Source organism: Gracilinanus agilis, chromosome 5, assembly GCF_016433145.1.
Source record: "Gracilinanus agilis isolate LMUSP501 chromosome 5, AgileGrace, whole genome shotgun sequence".
Classification (NCBI taxonomy): Eukaryota; Metazoa; Chordata; class Mammalia; order Didelphimorphia; family Didelphidae; genus Gracilinanus; species Gracilinanus agilis.
The window spans coordinates 220,060,890-220,081,642 of NC_058134.1; the positions used below are offsets into that span (position 1 = coordinate 220,060,890).

At 41.5% G+C, this 20,753-nt stretch overlaps 1 protein-coding gene across 1 annotated transcript in view; it reads right to left on the reverse strand.

Moving 5' to 3' along the window:
* Positions 1–6,209: 6,209 nt before the first annotated feature.
* ISX (intestine specific homeobox) overlaps positions 6,210–20,753 on the reverse strand; it is a 28,023-nt gene continuing 13,479 nt past the window's right edge. The window contains exons 2-4 of the mRNA XM_044679130.1: positions 14,521–14,720; positions 10,097–10,213; positions 6,210–6,425 (exon numbers count right to left, since the gene is read on the reverse strand). Of these exons, the coding sequence (XP_044535065.1) occupies positions 6,210–6,425; positions 10,097–10,213; positions 14,521–14,720 (533 nt within the window). The remainder of the gene's footprint in view (positions 6,426–10,096; positions 10,214–14,520; positions 14,721–20,753) is intronic.

The following is a 20,753-nucleotide window of genomic DNA, read 5'->3' on the forward strand; positions in this document are numbered from 1 at the left end:
AGATAGTTAAAAGAATTTCATAACTTGTAATAAACATATGTGAAGCGCATCAATACATCTAGGGTGTAATCACGGCATAAAAGAAAAAGGAAAAATTCTGACTTTTTCTCTGGAATGAGGGGAGGGCCAAAAAATTTTACATGGTTTTTCCAGATCACGGGGGCACGGCCCCTTTCTCCTCCCAAGATGTGGAAGGGGTATTTGTGTTAGTGCCCTACTATGTGTCATCCTCACTAAGCTCAGAGAGGTTTCAGACCACCTTGATCACAGCATCATAGTGTCCCAGACTCTGAGAGTTAGCCACGTCCTCAGCAACCATCAAGGACCAAGTGAGTTATTTGTAGATCTGTCTGATGACAACTCGTACTAATGTTTGTGGATGTACTAATGGGAGATGGGAACGTCCTGTGGAAAGAGCCCTTGTCTTCTAGCTGCCTCTGATACTTGGTAGCTTTTGGGCTACTCGAACTCATGGAGCATTGGTTTTCTCATCTATAAAATTGCCACAATTATCCTCCTAGCTGCTAATCTCTCCTGCCTTCCTCTATGACTATATATCTCTTTTACATACATTTTGTATACATGTATCCCTGCTGGAATATTACCCTCTTGAGGACAGGGACTGTTTTCTTTTGGACTTTGTATGTATCCCTAGCACTTGGCAAAGCGCCTGGCAAATGGCAGATGCTTAATAAATGTTCATTGATTGACTCCATTATTAGCTTCCCAGGCTTGTCATGAGGAGGGTGATTTATAAAAGCCAAGGTACAAGAGGATTGTGAGTTATTATTATAATAATGTTTCCTAGGTAACTTGTATATTTTAACCGAGACCTTCAGGAGACAATTTGCAATGTTCAGTGATGTTTGTCAGAAGACAAAGCCTTGGTTATCTCGGGCTATTCATAATAATCATAATAACAGTAGCTATCATTTACACGGTGCTTTAGGATTTGCAAAGTGCCTTGCATATATTTATGTATTTGATCCTCACAACAGTGCTGTTCAGTGGTGCTATTATCCCCATTTACAGATGAGGAAACTGAGGTTGAGAGTATAAATGACTTGACCAGGGTCACAGACTGAAGTAGGATTTGAACTCAGGTCTTTCTGTTTATAGATTCACAGACTATTAGGGACTGAAAAGAGCTTTGAGAACATTTAGCCATAAATCATAGGATCACAGATTTAGAGCTATAAGGTGTCTAAGAGGCTAAGTTCACCCCCACCCCTTATTTTACATGTGAAATAATCAAGTCCCAGAGAGAGTAAGTGATTTCCCAGGATGCACAGTTAGTAAGATCTGAGGCCACAGTGGATCCCAGGTCTTCCAAACTCCAACTCTCTAAGCACTATTCCACACTGCCTTTATTTAACAGATGAGGAAACTGAGGTCAGAGAGAGGAATTAATTTGTATAAGATCATGAGGCTGGTTAAGTGGCAGAACTAAGATTTGAACACAGACTCCCTGACCCTTAATTCAGCTCTCTTTCCACTGCTTCATGATGCTTATAGTTGGGCCCTTGCAATGGAACTGCTGGGCTCCTACCTTCTCTGATCCATCTTTACCTCCAGCCTTCTCACCCAGGCTTGGATCCCCCTTACACAAGCCCCACCTTTTGGGAGGGTGTGAAGGCTGCTTCCTTAGGGAAGTTAATCAGAGAGGAGCAATAGGTGATTGAGTGAGTCTATGATGTCTCAGTGATTTGAATTGGCCACCTTACTTAGTGGAAAGGCAGCATGATGTGATGGATACAGAGCTTTGATTAAGGGATTGGGAGAACTTGGATTCTATTCCCCCTCTTCTACTTATTAAGCGTATGAACATAGGCAAGTTACTATTCCTTTTGGAAAGCCACAGTTTTCTCAACTATAAAACAGGAACAATACTATTTATCATACCCCACTAATAGGATTACTGTGAGATTTGAAGGTTGGATGGAGTGACTTTAGAGTGTCATAGAAATGTTAGTGAATAGCAATATCTTGGTTATTAAAGAATCTTCTCCTGAGAAGCCTAGCTTCAAACTGACTCATAGTTGGGAGAGGCTTTAGAGATTATCTAGTTCAAACCTTTGCTCAATGTATTTTACCTTTTTTTACTTCATCTCTAAGGAAGGTCATTTAGCCTTTGTTTCAATACCTCCAGTGATGATGAGAATGAATCAATCTGTTCTGGTTTTGGATAGCTCTTGTCATTAAGAATCTTGGCATCTTGGGGGCAGCTGGGTAGCTCAGTGGATTTGGCGTCAGGCCTAGAGACAGGAGGTCCTAGGTTCAAATCCGGCCTCAGACACTTCCCAGCTGTGTGACCTTGGGCAAGTCACTTGACCCCCATTGCCTATCCTTACCACTCTTCCACCAAGGAGCCAATACACAGAAGTTAAGGGTTTAACACCCCCCCCCAAAAAAAAAAACCTCAGAGGACATCTAGTCTAACCTGGATGTTGATATGCCATCATTCAGCCTGAACTTGAAGACCTCTAGCCATGGGGTCAACAACTCTATTCAGAAATGTTGCCTTATATAAAGCCCACATTGACGGCTTTCCTTCCTTCCTTCCTTCCTTCCTTCCTTCCTTCCTTCCTTCCTTCCTTCTCCTCCNTTCCTTCCTTCCTTCCTTCCTTCCTTCCTTCCTTCCTTCCTTCCTTCCTTCTCCTCCTTCCCCTTCCCCTTCTTCTACTCATTCTCCTTCCTTCTTTCTTCTCTTCTCACCTTCTGTCTTTGTATAAATTCTAAGACAGAAGAGTGAGAAGGACTAGGCAATTAGGGTTAAATGAATCACTCAGCTAGGAGTGATTTGAATCTTGATTAGATTTGAATCTAGGTCTTCTTGACTTCAGGCATAGCACTCTATTCACTGTGCTACCTGTGTGCAAAATAAAATTGACCTCTTTTCACCTTCTGTATGTCATTTCTGGCTCTGAGCTGTGGAGACAAATGGGACAAATCAAATCCTTTGTATATATGACTATTTGGATACTTTAAGATGTTTATCATGACCATAGGCAGGATGCTTCATCTCTATGGGTCTTAGTTTCCTCCTCTATTAAACAATGGGTTGGACAAGATGGCCTCTGAGGTCCAATCCAATTCTAAATCTATGATCTTGTGATCTTAGGCTCACTGAATTTCGCTTTCAGATTCCTTAGCTCCAGGTCCTTCAATTTGATGTGGGATGACAGTGGGCAGTGAGGGGGCAGTAACAGGAACTGGACCCTCATGCTCTGAAATCTTGCATTTCTCACTAGTTAGCACTGGTGAAACATCAGCAGCATCAGTCAAGCATGAATTGTAGATGGTTCAATTACCCACTCTGTGTACTGGATCTGTAACATTCCACACTGGGCATCAGCTTCGTATCTTCTCTGTTTTATTTATTGCTTATATTGTTCTTAGAAATAATTACCTATAGTGGTCCTCCAATGTACTGCATTCCTCCAGGTTCTCATTCTAGAGGGGCAGAGAAACTTCTCCCACATTGACAAATGATGACAAGGTGGACAATGGAGGAACATGGAACCTGTGCATCAAGGACTCTGGTGTTCCAGAAGAATCCCCCAAACTGTGCATACTCCTTATTCCCTATGGCAACAAACCCCAAAACATACCTGCACCTGAGTTTGGAAAGGGAGACGCTAAGCCACCAGACCCCAATAAATATGCCAACCCTGATTCAGAGGGTGTGGAAGCTGCCACTCCATGGAGGAAGCTGCCACTCTACAGTGGAAGCTGCTACTCCTCAGAGGAGCTGCTACTCCATACTATCCGTTATAAAGAGGTTGCTTTACTAGCCCCTGGGCTTGTCCATGAGTCTTAAGGCTACCTGTTTAGCCCCCCCTTCTATTCCACCAGCTATTAGGCTATTGTACCACCAAAACCTACTTCTTCAAATAAAATTCTTTTCTTACTTCTGGATTGAACGGAGTTTGAGTCTCCCATTCTTGGGGTGAGACTCTGCTACAAACTTGGGCATGTTTCTCCCATGTCAAGTTGATTCCAGTTTTGCTCAACCTCCGATCTTTTCCATAGCTTTCTTGGCCTTCTCTAAATGTACCTGAACTTGGCATTGCCTTTGTTAAAGCATGGCACCCTAAATGGATCACAGTACTGTAGATAGGGTCTGATTAGGACCTGGCTCTGGTTTTATCTGAGATCAAAGGTATTCCAGCTACAAGGGGATTCAGCTCTTTGTGGGAAAGGTTGTTGAATGTGGTATTAGGCTAGTCAATATTAGGGCCCAGAACATGTTCTTGGTTCAATTCTGAGCTCTGTAGTTTTGGTCAGAAGACTTCCTTCCTCCTTTGTCGCTCCAATGTCTTCATCTTTTCTGAATTTTTTGTGGTGCGGGGATTGACAACAACAATAGCAATCGTGACCGCTATAACCTGGCAACAATAAGCACTTCAAATAAGGATAATAATAGTAATAACATCATTTGTAGAGAACTTTAATTCATTCATCCATCAAACCATTCATCCAATCATCTGAGTCTTGCAAAATTCCTATGAGGTAGGCAGGATAGAGCAAAAATTTTTGTCTCCATCAGAGGCTCAGAGACATGTGATACCTTGACTAGGGTTTTACAGAGATGAGAGAGAGCCCAGATTAGAAATCTGGCCTCCTATGCTACCAACTATTCCCTCAACCTTAGCCGCCATGGTTGTGCTGAGAGGGCTGTTTGGATAGACAAAGCTATCTATTCTTCCATATTTGGGGAGGGGGAGTCAAAGTGGTTTGGTATAATCAAAGTGTCTCATGATTGCAAAGCACTTTATGGTTTGCAAACTTCTCATTCTGCCCTTACAGCATCCCCAAGAGGTACACACTGTTACCCCTTGTTGCAGATGAGGAAACTGGAACTGGAGAGAAGAAATGATTTGCCCAATGTGACATAGAGAGGCCCCAGCTCCAGTGAGGGTCTCTTGATTCCTTGTTATTACCCCATTCTTTCCTGCTCATCTGTGGAAGACCTGGGCTAGGGAGTCAATTCACTTGCTCCTGAAGAGGGAGGACATACACTTGGACCACACCTTTCATCTTCTTCCATGAACGTGCCTATATGTATGTGGGAGCCAGCCTCTGGGGCATCCTTTTGCCCCCGGATAAGCTATGACCCATAATTTCTAGTTTGAAAGGAATGCATTAACTATGAGTTCTGTAAACATGAGCCAAGTGAGATGATGAAGAGGATGGGTGAGAGTCAATTCCTTTCTGGAGATGTACCTCACCTGAAAATATTCCCCATCTGGAAGCACTACTTTACTGATTAATTGGAAGTCTCAATATGGCGGCCAGCCTCTGATGCTTTTCCATTCAAATATCAAGAATGGTTCTAGTATAAGATCACCATTAGGCCAGTGGAACATTCCACGGGGAAGACTCAACCCTCAAATGAACCAACGTCTGCTCCTTTTGTCCTGGTTAGAGACCACCTTTCCGGATGGAATGAAACATTCATTAAGCCATACTTTGTCTAAAGGGCAGTGAGCATCCCTCATGGTGCCCTTGCTGTGGTCTAGTGAAATGTACCAAGAACAGGTGGGGTAGCCCTGGGCCTTCTGAGCGAGGAAGGAAGGGGAGCCGGGAGGATTAATTCTCTTTTAGGATTGACCTTTCCTTGTGCTTTCTCTTTTTAGATCTTTTGCTTTGTCCCAAAGGTCATAAGTTAGAATAAGTTGGTTTTTGTGTCTAGGACAGTGGAAGGAAACATTGATTTTTGAAAAACAGGACTTGGGATTTTACTGGTGTAGGGACTGCCCAATGAAGAAATCCCTTGACAATATAGATGAGCACCTTCTCTGAAATTTAGTATCTTTGAGAGTTGCCTGGCATATTGAGAAATGGACTGACTCCCTCAGGGTCACACAGCCAGCACTGTATAAGAGTTTGGTCTTGAACCTAGATTTTCCCATCTCACAGGCTGGCTCTCTGTCCACAACACCAAACATCCTGGGGCTATTATTCTGAGACTCATTTTTTTTTCCCCAAGAGTCCACCTGTAACTCCTCAAAGAGATGTCCCAAGCCATTTTCCTAGGCTTTCATGCGGTGGTTTTGGGGAGGAGGCTAGTGATTTTCAAAGCTGTCAGACTCGTATTATATGAGATGAACCCGGTGGTCTTCCTCTTAGGGCCCCATCTAGATAGGCACACACCCTGCATGCCCTAGTTGCTGGAGATGTTAGCCCAGAGAGGGGTTTTTCTTTTTCTATGTAAAACCAGCACAGATACTGCCCCATTCAGGATGTTGTGGGGAAGGGATACCATACATGGGGACGTTGTCCAGATGCAAATGAGGGCTGGGGAAAGAAGGCACGTTCCATGGGTGTGGCATGAAGTAGGGAGGAAACCAGGCAGAGACCAGATGTCCTTGGATGGGAAAATGATATCCAGTCGGGTATACTAGGGTGGTTAGTCTGGGTCCCTGTTTCAAGAAGAGAAAAGAGAAAATTCGTAAATGGAGTTTTCTTGAGCATATGTTGACCACAACCTATCCCAAAGAATTTGTTTTTCTCTTACTCTACTGACTGATAAGTATTACTAATAAATGGTGGTTTCAAAGAATTGCCTTTCCCAGGAGTTGTTCATTCCTCCCTACTTATTCTACATGGGGCCAGAGGACTGAACCTAGAAGAACGGGAGGACATTGCGAAGAAGTAAGTTAAGTCTGGAATGCCAGGAAATAAAATGCTTCCCATTTGAATGGCCCCAAAGTGGAATTGCTCGCCTCAAGAGGTCTCTCCACCACCGGAGGCTGAATGGTGACGTGTTCATGCTCATTCAATTACGTACGAGTTAGAGTTGGAATTCCAATCCCAGGCTCTCCTGTTTTCAAGACTAATATCATTATTGACTACTGGATAGAGCACTTGGTCTACAATCAGGGAGGCCTGGATTCAAATCCAGATTCAGACACTTACTAGCTGTGTGACCCTGGACACATCATTAAACCTCTCTTTGCCTCTTTCATTATCTGTAAAATGGGGATTCTAATAGCACTTCCCTCTCAGTGTTGTGGGGATCAAATGAGATATTTGTAAAGTACCCAGCACAGTGCCCAACACAATACATTCTATAGAAATGCTAGATGCTATTATTATTATTATTATTATTATTATTATTAGTAGTAGTAGTAGTAGTAGTAGTAGTAATGGTAGTAGTAGCAGTGGTGGTGGTGGTGGTGGTGGTGGTAGTAACAGCAGCATAGCAGTGGCAGCAGTAGCAATACCAAATTAGACTGTGACTCTTGATAGTTTTTGTTTGCAATAAAATAGTGTGTTAATTTAACTGAAGGCTGCTGTCTTCTCTAGAGGACACAAGGGTTAGTTATGCGCAGGAGAAGGAATGCTCAGTAGTACTAGTAAGCAAGTAATTAAAGACAGTAAGAAAGGGAATATGGTAGAGAGTATGGTAGTATTAACAATCTACACTGAGTGTATTCCCCTTCTTACTGTCCGTGAACTCATTGCTCCTCTATAAACAGGCTTTTGCCTCAGCCATCTTTAAATTCAATGGCCTGGGGGTAGCCAGGTAGCTCAGGGGATTGAGAGCCAGGCCTAGGGTCAGGCTTTATGACCTTGGGCAAGTCATTTGACTCCTATTGCCCAGCCCTTACCTCTCTTCTGCCTTGGGACCAATACACAGTATTGATTCTAAGACAGAAGGTCAGGGTTTAAAAAAAACAAAATGAAACTCAATGGTATTTTTTTTTTTTTTTTGTGGGAGGGCATCTGCATGCTCTCAGTCCTCTCTATAGCTTTAGATTCTTCAGCTTGCTCCCTGTGAGCAATATCCTCAACTTTCCAGATATGTCTTTCCTGTTTCTTCCCTAATTCTCCATTAGCTCCCTCTCGGTTTCCTTGGCTGTCCCCTTGTCCCAGATCCTTAATGGGAGTGTACTGTGAATATTTTCTCTCCCTCCTCCTCATATCAGACACTGAAAAAATATTTCTTGAATTAAAATGAACTGAACTGAGCCTAACAATGTGCTTATTTAAAACTGAAGACTATTCTCTTTCTTAGAGACCGAGCCTAACAAAAATTGTGTGTCAGAGGGAAGGAGCTTTTACTTTTTTGTCAGGATCTTAGGATCATGAGTCGAGAGCTGGAAAGGACATTGGAGGCCATGGAGTTCAACCTCTCATTTTTACAGATGAGGAAATTGAGGTTCATAGGAATTCAGCGATATCCCTAAATTCAAACAGGTAGTAAAAGACCCAACCCAGCTTCAAGGACCCCAGACCCGTCTCTCTTCCCACTTCCCCACCGCCTGTTGTTTTAATTGGATAGTTAGCACATCGAAAGAGAATTCGTTGAGTCTGAGAGTCTTCAATTTTCTTTCTGTCTCTCAAGGTAATTGTGGGGAGGCTTCGAAAAGACCACTCTTCTGATGTGATGAGAACAAATTATATTAAGAAGCCACTGGGTCAAGGTCTGCGGTGTCAGCGTGGGCTCAGCCCATTCATTTATGGATCATTAATGGACATTAGCTGATGACTGGATTTCAGCTGCCACAATAGAAAGGGGCTGAGGAACAAGGGGGCCAGAAAGAGGCTCCACTCTTTCTATTTAGAAGAATGGCCTTTGGATCAAAATCCAGGCGACGGCTTTGGCGTGGGGCAAAGGGGACAGTATTGATGCTAATCTTTTATGTGCATGGGGATTCTGTGACCTTCCAAAGCACTTTAATATGGCTCTTCTCATTTGATCCTCCTAACGCTCCCGGGGGAGGGAGATAGCACAGTGTCAGGCCAAGACCATGGGCCTGGGCTTTAGGATTCTTGGGGTTGTTTCTCAGCTTGGCCACTCAGAGCTGTGGGAAATTTCTTTCTTTTTTTTTTAACCCTTGTATTTTGGTGTATTGTCTCATAGGTGGAAGATTGGTAAGGGTGGGCAATGGGGGTCAAGTGACTTGCCCAGGGTCACACAGCTGGGAAGTGTCTGAGGCCATATTTGGACTTTTTAAAAAAATTTTTTTTTTATTATTAAACCTTTAACTTCTGTGTATTGACTTATAGGTGGAAGAGTGGTAAGGGTAGGCAATGGGGGTCAAGTGACTTGCCCAGGGTCACACAGCTGGGAAGTGTCTGAGGCCAGATTTGAACCTAGGACCTCCTGTCTCTAGGCCTGACTCTCACTCCACTGAGCTACCCAGCTGCCCCTGTGGGAAATTTCTTAATGGCTCTGAGCCTTGATTTTCCCATTTTAAAAGGAAAGAATGAAAAAAATGAATTCTAAGATCCAGCTGAGCTCTAACAATGTATTAATCTGTAGTCATTACTCCCCTTCTCCAACGGACAGATGAGGGAAACAGACCCTGAACAGTGAGGCGACTTGACTAAAATCACATTGTTGTTTAGTTTTGGGCCATCGCTAAACCCGGGGACCTCAGGACACGGAATATCTGTACTGAGAAGAGAGACCAAGGAAGCAGAATGGAGACTGTCAGAGCTGGGAGGGGACATCAGAACAGAGAATATTAGAACTGAGAAGGACTTTAGGACAAAGAATAAGAGCTGGGAGAGGCCTTCGATAAAGTATGTCAGGCCACAGATTTTTAGAGCTGGAAGTTTATCTAGTCAATCAATGAACACATTATTGAGTATTTCCTCTATGTTCAAGCACTGTGCTAAGTGCTGGCAAGGCAAAAAGAAAAATGAGATAGTCTTTGACTTCAGTGTACTTCCTTTCTATAAGGGAAGTACTATAATATAGCTACATAAGAACATTAATTAGATAGACAAATAAAAAAACAAACAACAGAATAAATAGTGAGAGTTGGGTGAGAGTGGCCCCTAGCAATAGGGGAATCAGGAAAGTCTTCTTGGTTGATTGATTTCCTCCAACCCGTTCAACTTTCCCAAACCCCTGCTTTAGATGTGAGGAGAGTGACTCTGCCTAAAGTGATTTGCTCTTAGCACTAAAGCTAAGCCCAGAAATCCAGACTCCTGATAATTCACTTTGATGCGGGCAGCATGGAAGCGTCACTCGTCTTCATCCTGGGGGTGGGATGCTCCCAGGCATGTCAGCCCTCCTCTCTCAGGGTCCCTTTTCCTCTTTCCTGGCATTCCTGTGCAGGTTCCATCTGCCACTTACGGTCATGTCCGACTTTGGTGCTGGGAGGATGTCTGTGTCTGTTAAGGTCTGCGGGCTCCTGAAACTGCTCAGTTTTTCATGCTTCCTCCATTTGGCCCGTTGGTTCTGGAACCATATCTAGGGGGGGAAGGAGGATAGGAAAGATGAAATTAGAGAAAGGGGACAGCAAGACACCTTCATCATTATTTGTGGAACTGGTGTTTAGACATCATCTTCTGGCTTCAGAGTGCTTTACACACATTATCTCACTGGATCCTCAAGCCACCCTTTGAATGGTGGTCCAATTATTGCTATTCCTACATTATAGTTGAGGAAACAGAGCCTGAAAAGGACAAAGGGTCTCACCGAATGTCACTCAACTAGGAAATGGGAAAATTGAGACATCTAGTCATTCTGATCTCACATCTTCACAGAGCCTCAGTGGCCACCTATGAGAGGCAATATGATATAGTGGACAGAGCACTGGATGTGAAAGCCAGGAGAGTCTTGGCTTTGAATCTCACCTCTGGTATTTACTAATTGTCTGACTACATGACCTGTTAGGTTCCTTCTGGTTTTAAATCTATGATCGTATGATCCCTTCCAGCTTATCGACTTTGGGATAACTCTAACTGCAGGAAGTTTTTGACATCAATCTTAAACTTGCCTCTTTTCAAATTTTATTGATTGTTTTGGGACCAAATAGACCAAGTAAAGCCTCTCTTTCACATAACAGCCCTTTAGATACTTGAGTAGAGATGCTGTGTCTCCCATGGGAAAAATTTTTTTGAGACCCTTTGCCTCTCTCTGTCTCTGTGTATGTGTGTGTGTATATATATACATACATACACATATATGTATGTATGTATATATATGTATATATATGTATATATGGGAAATATATATAAACTCAATATATGTGTATATAATATATATATGTACATATGTAGATTTTTTTCCTTCTCCAGGCTTAACATTCCTAGTTCTCTCAATTGATCTTCATATGGCATAAACCCAAGGCTTTCCATCCCCGTCCTACTTCTAATCACCTTCCTTTGGATGTTGTCTAGCTTATCGACTTCTTTCCTAAACTAAACACAACACACTAGATGAGATCCGAGAAGGGCAGAATATGGTTTGTCTATCATCTTATTTCTGTAAGCTCTGCCTCTTTTCATGCAGCCCAAGATCTCCTTAGCATTTTTCTTGTCATATCATAGAGTCGAATCATATTAAGCTTGAGGTCCACTAAAGATTCTGGGGTCTTTTTGAAACAAACTGCCATCCAACAATGCCTCCTTTTTGCATTTGTGAAGTTGATTTCTTGAACCAAAATGTAGGACCTTACATTTATCTGATTATTTTTCATCTTATTAGATTTAGCTCAGTGTTCTAGTCTGTCAAGATCCCTCTGGATCTTTTCTCTGTTTGTGATCCCTCCCATCTTTGTGTTATTTGCAAATTTGAAAAGCATGACATTGATGCCCTTATTCGAACCCTTGATGAAATTATTTGCTAGTCCAGGGCCTCACCTGGCTCTTGATTTTGAGATGCTGCAGCTACATTAATAGTCCAGCCTTTTCTTTTTTTCTTTTCCCTCTCTCACTCTGTACTACCCCACCCCTTCTACCTCTGAAAAGGCTCCTCCAGCTTTTTGCCCTGTGGCCCTAAAAGCAATATATTTCCAAGACAGAGTCAAGATATCTCAGATATGAGGTCGGCTCCTTTGCTCTTGGTGGGGATGAATGGCAAGATTGAGCATATGTGTGAGAAGCTAAATTTTTTTTAAAAGAAACTTCAAATATTAGGTTTATTTGGAGAAAATAGAACAGAATCAAAACTCAAGAAAAAAATCACCACCAAATCTTAGAGGCCAAAGTATGAGAATTTTACACCAGAAGACATCTCCCAGGTGGTAATTCTACAGATTACAAATCATTTCCATACAAGATATATTTGTACAAATTTTGCATGCCTTCAAGAGCTGAATGCAAATCAATCTTGGTACCTGGTCTAAGAGGGGGACCAAGAAAGAAAATGGAGAGAATAGCTTCTTGGATACAAATATCTGGAAGGAGAATAAAAATGAAGAGGACAAATCCTACCTCATCAACACCTATGGTAAATATTGACTTGTAAAGCCAAAAAGAGTGGTTTCCTGCTCTTCCTCTACCAGCCAATGATACAATCAATCCACCAACCCACCAACTCACCAAAACTCCTCTTTGTTTCCTAATAGTTACTAGCTGGTGGTCCCTAGTTCCTCCTTTCTATCCACCTTCCGAATTAGTGAAAGAAACAGAGCTCAGCATACTGTAGGTGCTTAATAAGTGCCTGTTGGATGAATGAATAGATGGACAGGTGAATGGAATGTGGTGTTGTCTCAGTGCCTAGGATGATACTGAAAAGTTCAGGGCTGTATCAGTCTTTCACGCAGTCAAACTACATAAAGAAGACTATGTTCAATTCTGGTTTCTCTATTTTAAAGAGGATATTGATAAATTGAGGAGTCCAGAGAAGAGTGACCAGGATGGTGAAGAGCTTCAAATTCATGGATATAAGAAGTAGTCAAATGAACTGAAGAAAAAAACCTTTTTAATCCTAGTAAAGACATGGGGCAGGGTGTAATAACTCTCTTCAAGTGCTGGAAGGGTTTCCATGTTGAAAGAGGGATTAGCTTTATTCTGCATGGCTCTAGGACCAATGATTGGAAGTTCCAAAGAGACATATTTAGACTTGATTTATGCACAAATTTCTAAAATTAGAGCTATTCTAGAGGGGAATGGGTTGCCTCAGGAGGGAGTAGGTTGTCCATCACTGGTGGTGTTTAAGCAGAAATCTTATGGCCATTTATTGGGATTGTTGTAGAAGGAATCTATTTTTGGATAAAGGTAGTAGTAGCAGGCTATGAGTTCCCTTCCAACTCTGAAATTCTATGATGCTATGAAAAATTGCAATAGTTTTATCTTGTGAAGACGTGCGAAAGGATCTGGGCTCAAGTCCCATCACTAAGTACCTGTGGGACTTTGGGCAAGGTACCTCATTGAGTCTAAGTTCCTCCTCTGAAAAATGAAGAGGCTGAACTAGCTGACCTCTGGGGCTTGTTCCAGTTCAATCCTATGATCTATATTCTTGGCTGAGACAACATGGGATAGGAAACTCAGCAGTTTGACCTTTGGCTTTTTGGATAAACCCATGTGGCACTAGTGCCAAGAATTTGGTCAAAATTAGAGCAGCTTAGTCTGAGAGGATGCCTGACCACTGGACTGATCTTCCAGGAATGGAGGGTGGACAATGGAAAGAACAAACCTAAGTCAGTATGCTATGACCTAGTGATGGGACCTTGAGCAAGGTGAGTGGTACTGTGGAAAGAGCATGGGCTTTGGAGGCAGGTGACTTGGGTTTGAGTCTTGCCTTCAAGGTTTACCACCTGTGTGACCTTGGGCAAATAACCTTTGCTTCTCTAGATCTTGGTTTTCCCATTTGTCAGATGAGGATTTGCATTCATGGCCATTTGAAGTACCTTTCATCACTAGATAAAGGTCATTAAAAATCTTTCCCTTCCCTCTTACAATCAATACTTTTGGTTCCAAGGCAGAAGATTAGTAAGGGCTAAGTAACTGGGGTTAAGTGACTTATCCAGGGTCACAGAATTAGGAAATGTCTGACACAGATTTGAACCCAAGACTTCCCATCTAGGCTTGGCTCCTCTGAGCCACCTAGCTATCCCTGAAATATGTCATTTTTATGATCTTTCTCCAGGTTTCAGTTTTTTCTTATTTTTTTTATAGGAGGGGCTTGAATCACTAGATGGTCTCTAGGACCATTTCCAGGGATTCAGTGTATTTGGTAATATTTCTATATTATTTCTAAGGTGTCAAATAAGAGAGAGGATGCATTGTTTAGCTACTTTTATAGCCAATCCTTGTTGCTCAGAAAGAATTGTAAAATTTTTAGCTGAAAAGAGACCTCAGAAGTCAGTTTAGCCAAATCTCCTCATTTTCCACATGAGGAAACTGAGGCCCAGAGAGAGAGGAAGGTCAGGTAGATAGGATAGTAAGTAGTAGTGTCTGGTTTGAAACTTGGGAATTCTGACTTTAAATCCAATAATCTTTTTACTATAAAGGGCAAGCTATCCCAAAGATCTCGAGTGGGAAAGGACCTTGGAGGCCATCTCTCATTTTATAGAGGAAGAAACTAAGGTCCAAAGAGGTTAAGTGTTCTCCCCCAGGTTTGCAGGTAGAATTTGGCAGTCAGAGCTCAAGTCTGGCTCAGAGGGGTCATAGAGGAAAGGACGTCAGAGACCATCTTGTTCATTTCTCTCATTTTAGAGATGAGGAAACTGAGGCCCTGAAACATTGTCCAAATGCCCTCCAAGGTAGCCCAACCCTGAAGTTCAAGCACTTTTAGAAATGTGTGCATGGCAGCAGATACGTGATCTTTACCTGTATTCTGGCTTCTGGGAGGTTGATCTTAGTTGCCAGTTCATTGCGGATATGGATGTCTGGGTAGTGAGTGAACTGGAAAGTCTTCTCCAGCTCCTGGAGCTGCTCTGTGGTGAATGTGGTGCGAATTCTTCGTTTCCCTTTCCTTTCCTCTGCATTGTAAAGAAGAACTCCTTTTAATAGCAATCCTTTTCTTTTTCCTTCCCAAGATTCCACATCCCCCCATTGACTTTAGGATAGTTTTTCAAGTTGTCTTTCAAGTTCTGCTGAAAACTCTTTGAAGATATGCCATTGGCTATAGGCTAAAAGTGATAATCTTTGGGTTGGCTTTGGCATTCAAAGCCTCTGCATTTGGGAGTACACTTCACTTTCCACTACTGTCCTTCATATTTGTTATTCTTTAACCAAACTAAACTCTCTGCTGCCCCTTGGACATGTCCTCGGGCTGGCCTGACTCTTTGTTCTCATCATTCCATGGTCCTCCCCAAAACTGTTGATTGTTAACTTTTTTTTTCAGTCTTCAAATTCCAGTTCCAGATTTTCTTCACTGGATAACCAAATTCATTCATTCTACTTATGTTAAAATCTCATCATCTCCGAATCTGTTATATTTAGCTATTTGATTAAAACCCTTGCTTTCAGTTTTTATGAATAACTCTAAGACAGAATGGTAAGGGCTAGACAGATAGGATTAAGTTGCCAAGGGCCGCAAAACTACAAAAAAATCTGAGGTCAGATTTGAACCCAGGTCCTTCTGATCCCAGGCGTGGCTCTCTATCCACCATCCATCTCGCTGCCCCTGTTATATTTGTTTTTATATTATTTTAAAAAAGCTATATGTAACATTTTTAACATGTTTTAAAATTTGAGCTCTGAATTCTCTTCCTTACTCCCTTCTCCCCCGCTTCCCTGAGACAGCAAGTAATTTGACACAGCTTATATGAGTAGTCATAGTCATATAATAAAACATATTTCCGTATTAATTATGTTGTAAAATAAATCTTACACTTATCTATGCACATGGATTATCCTCTCTCTTAGGCTTTAAAAAAACAAACAACCAGGGCAGCTGGGTGGCTCAGTGGATGGAGAGCCAGGCCTAGAGATGGGAGGTCCTGGCCTCAGATACTTCCCAGCTGTGTGACCCTGGACAAGTCATTTGACCCCCATTGCCTAGCCCATATCACTCTTCTGCCTTGGAGCCAATACACAGTATTGACTCCAATACAGAAGGTAAGAATTTAAAAAACAAACAACCTTTACCTTCCATCCTAAAATCAAGGCAGAAGAATGGTTAGGGCTAGGCAAAGGGGGTTAAGTGACTTGCCCAGGGCCACACAAGTAGGAAGTGTCTGAGGCCAGATTTGAACCCAGGACCTTACATTTCTATGCCTAGCAAACTATCCACTAAGCCACCTAGCTACCTCTTCTGCCAGTTTTTTAAATTTATTTTATTTTATTTAAAAAAATTTTCCCATGGCTCCATGATTCCTTGTTGTTTCCCTCCCCTCTTCCCTCAACTCAGCTAGGTTTTAATATGAATTCCCTAAGAGAAAGAGCCAGGCCTCATTTGTTTATGCCTATTTATGCCTCTCCCAATGCCTTGCACAGTATATCTCAGCATAAGTGCTTTTTACATTTTGAATGAATTTCCAGGAACATCACCTTAATCAGCATGCTCAGACCTTTGGGAAGTGTAACCTACACACTGCAGGAATCAAATGTCCCAGTTTGGCTTTTATTTACTCTTACAAGGCAGCATGATGGAAAGAATCCTGGTCTGGGAGCCAAGAGACCTGGGTTCTGATTTCTGCTTTCAGGTGACCTTGGACAAACCACTAATTCCTCTAGGCCTTCGCTTTCTTGCCTTCAAAATGGCGGGATGGGTCTGGATGACTTCTAAGCTCCCTTCAAATGCTAAACTTCTCTTTTTTCCCCAGTTGGGTCATTCTGTATTTCAAGGATCCTTTGCCTTGTAACAGTCAATATTCTAACATTCCTTGTTCTTAGGTCCCTCCCAACTCTAACATTCTCTGTCCTAAGCCCTTTCAGCTTTAGTATTTTGTTGTTCAGTCGTTTTAGTCATGTCTGAAAACCCATTTGGGGTTTTCTTGGCAAAGATACTAGAGTAGTTTGCTTTTTCCTTCTAGCATTTCATTTGACAGATATGGAAACTGAGGCAAACAGGGTTAAGTGGCTTACCCAGGGTCACACAGATAAGTGAATCTTCCTGACTCAAGTTCTGGTACACGAATTCTAATTCTCCAGTGCTACATGTCATAAGGTTCCTTCGAGCTCTGCCATTTCATATTTTAAGATCCCACCCAATTCTGCCATTTGATGCCCTCAGCTCTCTCCACTCATTGACATCTCGTGTTCTAAATTCCCACCAGTCTCTCACATTCTAGTCTAAAGTTCCTCTATGCTGACACCCTTCGTTCTAGGATCTCTCCAGTCTCAGGCACTTTGGGTTCTCAGGTGCTTCCCGGCTCTGACATTACACAGTTCCTGCCCTATTCCCATTCTCTGGGATGAACTTCCAGGTATCCTCAGTGACCAAGAAGGGGGCAAAGTCTGCTAAGACAAGAATTCTATTGTATTGTATATCTTTGACTTCATTATTCCTTGTTCTGGGCCCTCTGAGGTACCCACTGAGAGGTGGATCATTGCTTCTGACTTCCTGACTAGCCAGCTAATCTTAGAATAATTGAGAACCTCTATGTATTTTTTTGTAATTTAACTGGAAGGGAGCAGAGCTCTTCTCTCACCTCCCCCATCTCTCCTTGGATGTCTGTTCAGAAAATGTGACTGTCCAGAAAACCATCTGATACTTGGCTTCACAAATTAAGTTAGTTAAAGGTCACCCCATGAACTCCATGGTGAGATGAGTTTGGGGGCGACGGGGGTGGGAAGTGAGAAAAAATACATATGGAGTAGTCATTTCTGTAAATAAACTTCAAAGAAGGGGAGCCAAAAGCAGGCTCATGGTCAAGTGAAATTTATGAGTCAGAGGTTTGGAATTTACCACCTGAAGGGACTGCTGATGTAGCACGGCTCAGCTCGGAGCCCCCAGCTGGGAAGCGGAGGGTTCCCAGCGTTGGCAGGCACCAGAGTGTGGGAGGAGAGCAGCAGAGTCTAACCTGGCTTCAGACTACATGTTCCTAGGAGCAGGCTGATTGATGATGCATGGTCTCCGTTGAGTGGAGGGGAAGGACCTCCCTGAGCAGGACTAGGATCATTGGCTCACTGGAGCACTGATTTAGAGCTGGAAAGATTTTCAGGAGCTCTCCAGTCCTCCTCCTCCTCTTCCCACCTTCAGTTTGCAGAAGAAAAATACTACGACCTAGAGAATGACCTAAATGACTTGTCCAAGGTCACCCGGTTAGGACCTCAGGTCCATAGATGTAGATATAGAAAGGGGCTATCTAGTCCAAGCTTCTACATTTAACAAGTAGGAAACCAAGGTCCAAAGAGGCCTGCAGAGCTTGCCCAAATCACACAGGGAGCAGATGACAAGACCTCTGATTCCAAACCCATTATTCTTTCCCTCGTCTTTCAGACTGTGGCATAGTGACGCTGAGGGTAGAGAGTTGGTCATTCTCTAGAGTGATGCTTTGAAGCTTTCAATTAATCTACTGTTCATAGATATGTGTCTGTCTAGCAGAAAAATCCTGCTGGGGGAATTGGTGTCCTTGGGGAGGCCAAGAGCACTAATCCCCTAGTAGGACCTGATCTTGAATTCAAGTCTTGCCTTTGATTATCCTGGCTGTGTGATCCTTAGCTTGCTTACTTTCTTTCTCAAAGTCCTATTCATTTTCTAAGAGCTAATATCAGTATACTTTGGGAGAGGGGATTTTCATAGGGACTTCTCTCTGCCCATGACATAGGATAACAGATCGAGAGCTGGAAGGGACTTAGTTCAACCCAATCCCCTCATTGGCTGCCCCACAGGGGATCAGTGACTTACCCAGAGTCACATAACCAATACATGTAAGAGGCAGGACTCAAACTCAGGTCTCCTTGATTATGAGACCAGCTCTCTATTCACTGTCACCCTACCTTTTATATAAACATGGTCACATAAGTAGTATATACAGATTATATCAGTGGCAAATTGTAGATCCAGAATTATAGGTCTGACGAAATAAAGTTTATACTGTATTCATATTATTTCCCTCCCAAAGAATGTAAACTCCTCAAAGGCAGATGGGCGTTTCAAAAAACATTTCTAGCACAGGGCCTGGAATTCTGAAGGTGTTTAATAAATGCTTATTGAGTGGATCGAATGAATGAACCAAGTCTGATCTGACCTTCCTAATCCCTTTTATGCCTGCATATATATATATATATATATATATATATATATGAATACTGTAAGGATCTGTTATATCTATACCTATCTGTACCTATATCCATACCTGCATATTTATATCCTCTCTATAACATATCTATTGATATAGCAAATTGAAAAAATATATAGATATGCTTATATATCTATACACACATGCATACATATATATAATGCACACATATACATACTCAAAACATGTATAAATTTATACATATTTATATTTATGTATAGTAGGGCCCTGAGATCCATGAGGGATATTTTCCAAGACGTACCTCAGATGGCTGAAACCATGGATATAAGTGAACACTTGCTGACCCCAGATCTATATCTATATCTATATCTATATCTATATCTATATCTATATCTATATCTATATCTATATCTCTATATCTATATCTATATCTATATCTATATCTATATCCATGTCCAGATCTGTCCATGTCCATGTCTATATCCATATCTATATCTATATCTATATCTATATCTATATCTATATCTATGTCTATGTCTATGTCTATGTCTATGTCTATGTCTATGTCTATGTCTATATCTATATCTATCTGTCTATATCCAGATCTATATCTATATCTATATCTATCCATGTCTATGTCCATGTCTATATCCAGATCTATATCTATATCTATATCTATCCATGTCTATGTCCATGTCTATATCCATATCCATATCTATATCTACATCTACATCTATATCTAGCTATCCATGTCCATATCCATATCCATATCTATATCCATATCTATATCTATATCTATATCTATATCTATATCTATATCTATATCTATATCTATATCTATATCTATATCTATATCTATATCTATATCTATCCATATCCATGTCTATGTCGATATCTATATCCATATCTACATCTACATCTATATCTATCTATCCATGTCCATATCTGTCCATGTCTATGTCCATGTCTACGTCCATATCTATATCTTTATATCTGTATTCTCTCTCTGTACTCTTGCCCCTCTACTTGGTTTGAATCCTCTGAGGACTTCCCTCCCCACAAAAAAACCTTAAAAAATAGTGGAAGCAATGGAATAGACTGGGGATAAATGACATCAGCAAGACAGTGTATGATAAACCCAAAGAGCCCAACTTTTGGGACATGAATCCACTATTTGACAAAAACTGCTGGGAAATTTGGAAAACAATATGGGAGAGATTAGGTCTAGATCAACATCTCATACCCTACACCAAGATAAATTCAGAATGGGTGAACGACTTGAATATAAAGAGGGAAACTATAAACATGTTAAGTGAACACAGAATAGTATACTTGTCAGATCTATGGGAAAGGAAAGACTTTAAAACCAAGCAAGAGTTAGAGAAAATTACAAAATGTAAATTAAATGGCTTTGACTATTTTAAACTAAAAAGTTTTTGTACAAACAAAAACAATATAGTCAAAATCAGAAGGGAAACAACAAATTGGGAAAAAATCTTTATAACGAAAAACTCTGACAGGGGTCTAATTACTCAAATATACAAGGAGTTAAAGCAATTGTATAAAAAATCAAGCCATTCCCCAATTGATAAATGGGCAAGAGACATGAATAGGCAATTTTCAGGTAAAGAAATCAAAAGTATCAACAAGCACATGAGAAAGTGTTCCAAATCTCTAATAATTAGAGAAATGCAAATCAAAACAACTCTGAGGTATCACCTCACACCTAGCAGATTGGCTAAAATGAAAGAAGGGGAGAGTAATGAATGCTGGAGGGGATGTGGCAAAATTGGGACATTAATGCATTGCTGGTGGAGCTGTGAACTGATCCAGCCATTCTGGCTGGCAATTTGGAATCATGCTCAAAGGGCTATAAAAGAATGCCTGCCCTTTGATCCAGCCATACCATTG